This window comes from Fonsecaea multimorphosa (genome assembly GCF_000836435.1).
Source record: "Fonsecaea multimorphosa CBS 102226 unplaced genomic scaffold supercont1.50, whole genome shotgun sequence".
Lineage (NCBI taxonomy): Eukaryota > Fungi > Ascomycota > Eurotiomycetes > Chaetothyriales > Herpotrichiellaceae > Fonsecaea > Fonsecaea multimorphosa.
In genome coordinates this window covers 91,015-99,629 of record NW_015971684.1, presented here as the reverse complement: position 1 = coordinate 99,629, position 8,615 = coordinate 91,015, and the positions used below count along the sequence as shown (strand labels likewise).

The 8,615-nt window shown below is 50.1% G+C and overlaps 4 protein-coding genes across 4 annotated transcripts; 1 reads left to right on the top strand and 3 right to left on the bottom strand.

Moving 5' to 3' along the window:
* Window positions 1-2,167: 2,167 nt before the first annotated feature.
* On the bottom strand, window positions 2,168-3,009 carry Z520_12238 (uncharacterized protein; the record flags this gene model as incomplete). Its single annotated transcript, XM_016782725.1, has 2 exons — window positions 2,168-2,235; window positions 2,307-3,009. 2 exons carry the CDS (start codon window positions 3,007-3,009, stop codon window positions 2,168-2,170), a joined length of 771 nt encoding a protein of 256 aa, XP_016626207.1.
* Window positions 3,010-3,409: 400 nt separating this feature from the next.
* On the top strand, window positions 3,410-5,038 carry Z520_12237 (uncharacterized protein; the record flags this gene model as incomplete). The annotated part of the gene is made up of 1 exon (XM_016782724.1): window positions 3,410-5,038. One exon carries the CDS (start codon window positions 3,410-3,412, stop codon window positions 5,036-5,038), a length of 1,629 nt encoding a protein of 542 aa, XP_016626206.1.
* Window positions 5,039-5,223: 185 nt separating this feature from the next.
* Z520_12236 (uncharacterized protein) lies at window positions 5,224-6,192 on the bottom strand (the record flags this gene model as incomplete). Its single annotated transcript, XM_016782723.1, has 4 exons — window positions 5,224-5,578; window positions 5,632-5,921; window positions 5,985-6,072; window positions 6,131-6,192. The coding sequence occupies 4 exons, from the start codon at window positions 6,190-6,192 to the stop codon at window positions 5,224-5,226; spliced, it is 795 nt and encodes a 264-aa protein (XP_016626205.1).
* An 829-nt stretch (window positions 6,193-7,021) lies between these two features.
* On the bottom strand, window positions 7,022-8,035 carry Z520_12235 (uncharacterized protein; the record flags this gene model as incomplete). The annotated part of the gene is made up of 1 exon (XM_016782722.1): window positions 7,022-8,035. The coding sequence occupies one exon, from the start codon at window positions 8,033-8,035 to the stop codon at window positions 7,022-7,024; it is 1,014 nt and encodes a 337-aa protein (XP_016626204.1).
* Between the last annotated feature and the right edge of the window lie 580 nt (window positions 8,036-8,615).

Below are 8,615 nucleotides of genomic sequence, written 5' to 3'. Positions count from 1 at the left end.
AAGCTAATAGTAGTAGATTAACTTACTTAGTAAACCGGCGACCTAGGTCTCGGGACGGAATGTGATAGTATTATCTTCGTAGCTGGTGATGACGGATCGTACCGCGAGAAACGAGATAATAGCGCTATCGTATACTTTAGTCACCTTATACTAGATAAGCGTAGTATAGAAAATAAAGAGATAATAGTCGAGTTTAAGTAATAGCGGATCGATCGACTTCTCGGATTCGGCGTTAGAATGGGTATCTTCCCTAGTAACCTCGCTAGCGAGATCGTTAGAGTCCTTCGCCCGTAGTCCCGCTAATCTCTAAGAGACGCTTAATACTAAAGTTAAAGATTCCGTCTAGATATCGGTAACGGTAAATATCTCTCGATCGAAATGACCTTCAAAGACGCGGATATAGTAATAAAGTAACGCTTGAAAAACAGTAATATAATTATAAAATGATAGCTTATTCTATAGTATCTAGAATGGATCTTAGGTAATAGTGCTAGCCTAGAATATATTAAGTATACGTATATCGATATAGAGTAAATCCGGTACTAAGTCGTATACCTTTTAGAGTATTCGCTCGGCAGATCTGATAATCTTATAGAGTCGCGGGTTATCGTTGTTAGACTTAGGCGTAGTATATGATTAAGCTATTATCTCGACGGATAGTCTAGCTAAGTGCTAGTGTATACAACTCTTCCTGAGCTATAGGGTGATTTTAGAGATATGGTTGGGTTCGCCGAGCTATTAATAGCGAGCCTTATCCTCTTAAATGGCGCTACTGAAACGAGCGGCTAGAGACTAGGCCACATTATGGCTAGGCTGGCTAGCACGGTGGATAGTGCTACTACGAGCTGTACTAGGTACTATTATGGGAGTGCTAGAGGCGCCGAGAGCATTGGGGACTACTCGCCTCGGGGTGCTAGGGATCTTATTCTATACAATATAATACCGTTTAGTCGGGGCTTAGGCGAAAAGACACTACAGTATAACTTTCTTATATATTTACTTCTCCTCCTACCGGCGTCGGCTATCGACCTTATACTCTATACTATAGTATCGTTATATATTCTACCGACTAATATAGCGAGCCTTATAAGAGTCAATATTATAGTACTAGCTCTCGAAAAACTAGAGCCTATGAATAAACGGACTATTATCGGGCGGGTAGGTCACCTTAGCGGCGATATTTTACGTCGCTAGCTACGCCTCAATTTCTCTCGCTCGGACGTCGTGATAGGCGTACTTTCTCTTTAAGTGTTCTCAAAGATTACTGCCGCGAGTAAAGTACGATTAGTGCTCGGTGTATAGAACTACACCGTACTTAGAGAGCGGTCGTAGCTATAGTACGGGCCGCGGCCGGTCATTTTCAGCGGTCCCCGATACCCTTTCGTTAATGAACGACCCGCGCGATGGAGATGACGACTCGAAATTGAGCTAAGATGGGCTTTCCGGTATGCTAAGTAAACCCCTAAGATAATATTTACGACTTTCGATAATACTATAGTAATATGGTAATCTTCGCGATCTGACCGGGGAGTGGAGTGAAGTGGAATGACTAAGAATATTTTAGGTGTGTAGATGACACCCCGTGTAGATGACACCCTAGATTATTTCTTGGCGCGATTTAGTATGTGTAGGGGTCACCCGCACATGCCGGAATAATGTTAGGGTTTGGAATGACCCACAGACCGGCTTTCATGCTCGGCCCTCTCGTGGCGCCGCTGAAGATCCCTATAGAAGAAGCTGGGGTTGGCGACGAGAACTTGCCGCGCACCACGCAGTGACTTACCTCCGACTGAATGCTTTCCCACAGAAGCACTTGAAAGGAGTTTCTTTAGTGTGTGTCCTTTCGTGTCGGCGCACGCGCTCGAAGCGACCAAATCGCCTGCCGCAGAATCTGCAAACAGGCGATTTCTTAGATGTTAAGGATGTCTCCATGCGCCAGGCTGAATGCCGCTGCAGTGATGAGGAGTTGAAGGAGGTGCAGATTGAAGAAAATGAGAAAAGAACGGTGGGGTTGGGGGCGGGGTACCCCGGACCAGCAGCGTCTCCAACAGAAGCACAGACCTCATTCGATGGTAGCAATCATGGTTGGGGATGAGAGAGACCTAGGTGGCCTTGTAGCTTAGTATTTGTCCCCGGGCGCGCTATCTCCGCTCTTCATCTCCGCTCCTTAACGAAGTAATGCCGGGAGATCAGGACATCCCGTCCCTGCGGTCCATCCGCCGTCCACTATCACAGCTATTTGTTGAGGATGGTTAGCCACACAGCTGCAGAACGAGATCGGGGACACAAGAGGCATCAGTTCCTACCTTGACCAGTCATGTATGAGGCTTCATCCGAGGCCACAAATAAAACTACTTTGGCCACCTCGAAAGGATCCCCTCCACGCTTCATAGGTATACTGTTGACCAGAGCTTCATGTGCCCCCAAGTTTTGCCGGAAACCTTCTGTCATCGGAGTAACCATGTTTCCTGGGCAGACGCAATTGACACGGATGCCGTCTTCTGCATGGTCCAAGGCCATGATTCTCGTGAGATTAATGACCCCGGCCTTCGCAGCACCATACGCACATAGGCCTCGATCCCCACGGATCCCCGATGTACTCGCGGTCGTGACAATATTACCCTTGCCCTGGCGCTTGAATTGTGGAATGGCCACCCGTGCCAAGTAGAATAGCGAGTTCAGGTCGATTTCAGTTACGCGCCGAAATGTTGCCACAGGGAGCTCTGCCACTTTTGACAATGGGTGGATGATTCCGGCATTGTGAAAGAGCACGTCGAGCCGTCCATATGTCGCCAAACAAGCCACGATCGCAGTTTCGCAGTCTTCCGGGCTTGAGACGTCGCATTTGCGGAAACGCGCATTCGGCCCCAATTTTGTGAGGACACCTCTCTCGTCCAAGTCCACGATGTAAACAAGAGCTCCTTCACCGATGAATAGTTCGGCTGATGCCAGCCCCAGTCCACTGCTACCACCCGTGACCAAGACAACTTTACCATCGAAGCGGCCCATGTTGTCGACAACCCTCCAGTATCGAACCGACAATTCAACGACCTAGGGATATCGCGTTCATCACGTCTCAACAATGAAGCGGTGGTAGTCGCTCATGAGAGTGCTCGGTACCGAGGTCATTCCAACAGTGTTCACGCGACCTCCACAGCCTCCACAGCCTCCCCGACCTCCACGACCTCCACGCCCACCCATTCACTTAGTTCAATGCCCTCCAACCCCCGACATAGTCTGTGCAGGAAGTGACGGCGAAGAGGAGGCGAGAGGAGATACAGGGTAGGAATTGAATCGGTGCAGAGGCATTCATAAGCGCGGAGTTTACGTGTGTTTTCGATCTCCAAGAGGTGAAGAATCTTGTACCCAATTGTAGCGGGCGACGATCCTGCTGCCAATCGATTTCCAAATGGGCTCTTTAGATCAAGGCTCGACATACGACGTCCTCATTGTTGGGGCCGGCTTCGCAGGACTTTACCTTCTGCACCGTTTGAGGAAGCTAGGGTTCTCTGTCCATCTTTTCGAAGCAGGCGCCAGTCTGGGAGGGACGTGGTTCTGGAACTGTTATCCTGGTGCCCGTGTTGACTCGGAAGTGCCAATATACCAGTTCGCATCTGAAGAAGTTTGGAGAGACTGGGAATGGAGCGAGCGATATCCTGGCTGGCAGGAGATTCAACGTTACTTCAAGCATGTCGATCGAGTTTGGAACCTTAGCCCCGACATCTCGTTCAACGCCCGAGTCAATTCTGCACATTGGTGTAACGGAACGAGAAAATGGACGATCACCGCCGGACCAGACGACGGCATTGGCGCACGATCGAACTTTATCATCTTTTGCACCGGATTTGCGGCCAAACCATACATCCCAGCGATCAAGGGCCTCTCCCAGTTCAAAGGCGAGGCATATCACACTGCCGCGTGGCCCACCCACGAGATTTCCTTAACGGACAAGCGAGTTGGTGTCATTGGAACGGGCGCAAGCGGAGTCCAGGTCATACAAGAGTTGGGTCCCATTGTGTCTCATCTCACCGTGTTTCAGAGAACCCCCAACACGGCTCTGCCTATGAACCAGGAAGTCTTGGACCACGATGCCAATCAGCGGATCAAAAAGGAATACTCAAAAACGCTTGAACTCAGCCGGAACACCTTTTGCGGATTTCTCTTCGATTTTGCAAAGGAGAAGACGTTTGATGTTCCTGAAGACGAGAGACTGCGTTTCTACGAGACCTTGTGGAATAAGGGAGGCTTTAACTTCTGGATGGGTTCCTACCGTGATATTGTGTTCGATAGGTCTGCAAACAACAGTTCGTATGATTTCTGGAGGGAAAAAACGATTTCAAGGATCAAAGACCCCTGGATGGCCGAGAAGCTTGCCCCCAAAGTGGCACCTCATCCATTCGGGACCAAACGTGTTTCTCTTGAGCGGACATATTTCGAAGTCTTCAACCAAAGCAACGTTGACCTGATCGACCTGACTGAGAACCCCATCGATGAAGTGACGCAAGAGGGCGTCCGAACCCAAGATGGCATTGAGCACCGGCTGGATGTCCTCGTCCTGGCCACCGGCTTCGACTCGGTTTCAGGTGGTCTGACCAATATCGACATCCGCGGATCTCACGGAACCTCGGTCAAGGAGGAATGGGCTCAAGGTGTACACACATGGTTAGGCCTGTGTACGCGTGGTTTTCCGAACCTGTTCTTCGCTTACGGCCCCCAGGCACCGACGGGCTTCTCTAATGGACCAACGACCATTGAAACTCAAGCTCCTTGGATAGTCGACCTTCTCCTACATATGCGCCAAGAGAGCTATTCAGCTGTAGAGCCAACTTTGGATGCACAAATGCGTTGGAAGACACACGTGAACGAACTGGGAGACGCCGGTCTGTTTTCGGAGGCCAAGAGCTGGTATTTCGGCGATAATATTCCTGGTAAACCTCGGGAAGCTCTGAATTACATGACTGGAGTACCCAAGTATCGCAAGGAGCTGGAAGATTGCAAGTCATCAGGTTACAGCGGGTTCGAATTCAGTAGAATCTGAGTTAGTCGAGTTGATAAGACCATTGTCCCTCTGGGACAACGGTTGATTTACTGCATTTTCTTACAGCATAAATTGATCGACGATGTGCGGAAAAGAATCTACATGACTGTACGATCATTTGCGGAAAACACTCATCAGAAGGCTTTTTGGCCAGAGATCGATTGGATGGTCGGCAACATGTACCGTCAATTCATGACAATCCCACCGTCACAGATGATGTTCTGACCGGTGAGGTAATCGCTGTCCGGACCCGCCAGGAAACTGACGATATTTGCCTGATCTTCCGGAGTGGCCAGTCGCCCAAGGGGCACCTGATCCGTCCATGCCTTCCTGACCTCGGCGCCAGCAATTCCTTTTATCTTTTTTATCTCTATCTCGATCTGGTCAAGCATTCCCGTTCCTACAATGCCGGGTGCATATGCATTGACGGTGATTTTGTGAGGCGCCAATTCCAACGCAAACGCCTGCGTCAGCCCTCGCACGGCATGCTTGGACGCACAGTAGTGTGCGAGCAGTGGCAGCACTTTGTATGCCTGAATACTATTGCAACTCCTGATTAGTGTCTCTAAACGACATGTGTGAGGAAAATATACCTGGACGCTCCAATGATCTTTCCGGGCGTTCCTTGGGCAATGAACTGCTTCGCAGCCGAAGTGTAGCAATTGAATACTCCAAACGTGTTGATTTCAAAGGTTCTTCGAACATCATCCTCGGTCAGATCGAGCACAGGCTTGACTTGGCCGATCCCGGCATTCGCAACAAAGACGTTTAGTGGACCCAGTGCCGCGACCGATTCCTGCACGACTTTCTCAACGGCAGTCCGCGAGGAAACGTCTGCTGTGGCAACGTGACACCTCCCGTTCTCTCTGATCGATCTCGCGACCTAGATGCCCGGGTATGAGTTTGGGGTGGTCATGGAATGGGTCGACCCATGTATCAGCCGTACCTCTTCCAGTGCATCTTTCTTGCCGGGGATGTCGTTGATACACACATCAAATCCGTCTCGGGATAATCGGAGAGCTATAGCGCGTCCCCTACGTCAAGATCAACGACAAGAAGGCGCGGTGTGTGGGGATTGTCATGACTACTTACATGCCCTGTGCAGCACCAGTGACTATTGCTGTTTTTTGAGACCTTGGGGTTGAGGTGGCCATGGTGATTTGAGGACTAGACAGCTAATCGTTGGCACAACGTCGGGTAATGTGTAGGGAAAGAGTCAAGTTAAACATTTCCCTGTCCTCCGGCAGTACGAAAGCTGTCCGTCCCTTCTGTGGAGTCCGTAGAGGTAAGTTTCGCGGAGTCTCCAATGATAGAGGAGCCAGCCTATCGTCAAACTCAGGGAGTCTGGAGACCTTGGAGACATGGCAAGGCCAAAACGCAGACCCAGCCGAAGCCGAGTGGAGGTAATTACCGGATCGAGCAACATTATATATTGCTCGATATAATTGGCTCGTGAGTGCAAGAGGGTGAGAGGAGAGGTAGGTCCCGAGCAGGAGGGCATAAAGTGGCCTGGTAGTAGAGTCACTGAATCTTACTCGGCCCACCTTCCTACATCTCTGAGCCTTAGTAGAGTCATGAATCGCTAATTACACCTCGCACGTGATAACACCTTACTATTTCAGTACCGTATACTCACCACCTAAGGGAATCTCCCTTTTCCTTCCCTCATACTTAGAGTCTAGTTAAGATCCCTAGCAAGAAATACCTATACCTTATCTACTATCTATTATAGAAATCGGTCTTGTAGGGAGAATATCGGGAGTCTATGGGTGGTTGGGGGGGGGGATTATAGGGTTATCCACGCCGCCTGTAACCGTAAAAGAACTCTAGACTTATCAAACTCCGAGTAGTGCTTAAGCTGAAGTTTTCGTATACTCCATTTGATTTTGTTTGTTCCGTATGGATAGCCCTCGGGGATAGGTCAAGCTACCACAATTAATACGGTTATACCGCCCCAACCAGCGGCATGCAAGATTCGATAGCTCATATCTTCTCCCTGGGCACGATCCTGCGCGCAGCTTTAACTTCAGTTCCCTGAAAGACGGCAAGTGCAATCTTTGCCACTTGATCTCCCCATTCCTGCACAAAATGCCCAGCATCTTGTATCTCAGCGTAGAGACAACCATTGCCCCAAATCTTGGACATCTGACTCATGACCGGTGGTCCCAGCACGGGGTCTTTCATCCCGCAGATGACAACGACATCTTCTGGCCGCTCAAAAACTCCGCCCCCGCGAAAGAGTGCCAGGCTCGCTTTGGATATCTCCAGACCTTCCGTGCCTCCGTCACTCACCATCACCATGTTCGGGAATCGTCTTACCCCAGCTTTGGACTCTCGATTGGGGAAAGGAGCATCGTATGCAGCCTTTTCAGCCGCGTTGAGTTGTGGACAAGACCGTCCTAGCAGCGCTCCCACTGCCATATCAGGGTTCTTGTTGGTCCAAGCGCGCCAAGCGACAAAGCCTGGAGTTGCCTTTTCTCCCGTCGCAAGCATCGTGTTCATGACGATCGCACGCTTGAAACGGGCGGGATCGGCGATGGGTAGAGTCAGCCCAAGTAGACCACCCCAGTCCTGAACCACCAAGGTGATGTTTTTGAGATCCAACGTTTGGATGAAATTCACCAGGGACGCGCGATGGAAATTGAAAGTATAATCCTCCTCTCGAGTTGGCTTGTCACTACGACCAAAGCCGAAGAGGTCAGGTGCTATGACGCGGCGAGGTCGCGATATGTTTGACCTCGTGGTATGATGAAGGAAAACGGGGATCATTTTCCGATAGAGGAAAGACCAGGTCGGTTCGCCATGAAGCAGCAGGAATGTTTCGACCTCAGTTTCTGTTTGTGGGTCTCTGGGAGAGCCACACGACCACTCATCGACATAAGCCATGCGTAGACCGCCAAATTGAAGGTATTTTGGTTCATATTGGAAGTCGGGAAGGTTTTGAAACCTCGATTCCGGGGTGCGAACAAAGGGGATGTCAGCGGATGGGAGCGACATAGCTGGCTTGACTCGCGTTATGCTTCAAGTATAGAGACAAGCTTCAGCTGACTTGCACAGATACATATACATGGAACTCACTATTTTGTTCTGACAGCCTCGGTTGTTATGACTCGGATGATTAGAAAGAAAAGGGGGGTCGCAGCGGTAGATTCTGTCCAGTCCTCCATCCAGGAGTCGATAAGGCAGCATCATTTCCTTCCTCAAGAGGTTAGCTCATTCTTGGCATTTGGAGAAAGAAACAAGGCTGCACGCACAAGGCTGAGGCTTTGTATTTCAGTCTCCAACCTAGAACTGTTCCCCAGTGCATGCTGCGCAATCCCGACGACCAGCTCAGCTCTCTCATCTCCGCAATCATGCTGCCTTTGTCGGTGCTGCCTAGGGCACTCCTTCCACTCTCAGAGCTAAGTCGTCTATAACGATAGCATCCTCATCGGCCTTCGCAGACGGTTCGCTCAGTGTGACGACTAAAGGCTCCGCAGCCGCGAAAGATGGTGGCATTAAAGAGAAGTTCGTTCTCACTGCATCATCCTTGTGCCCCCCATGGGGACAACACCTCACTTATCGGATTCAGCTCAGA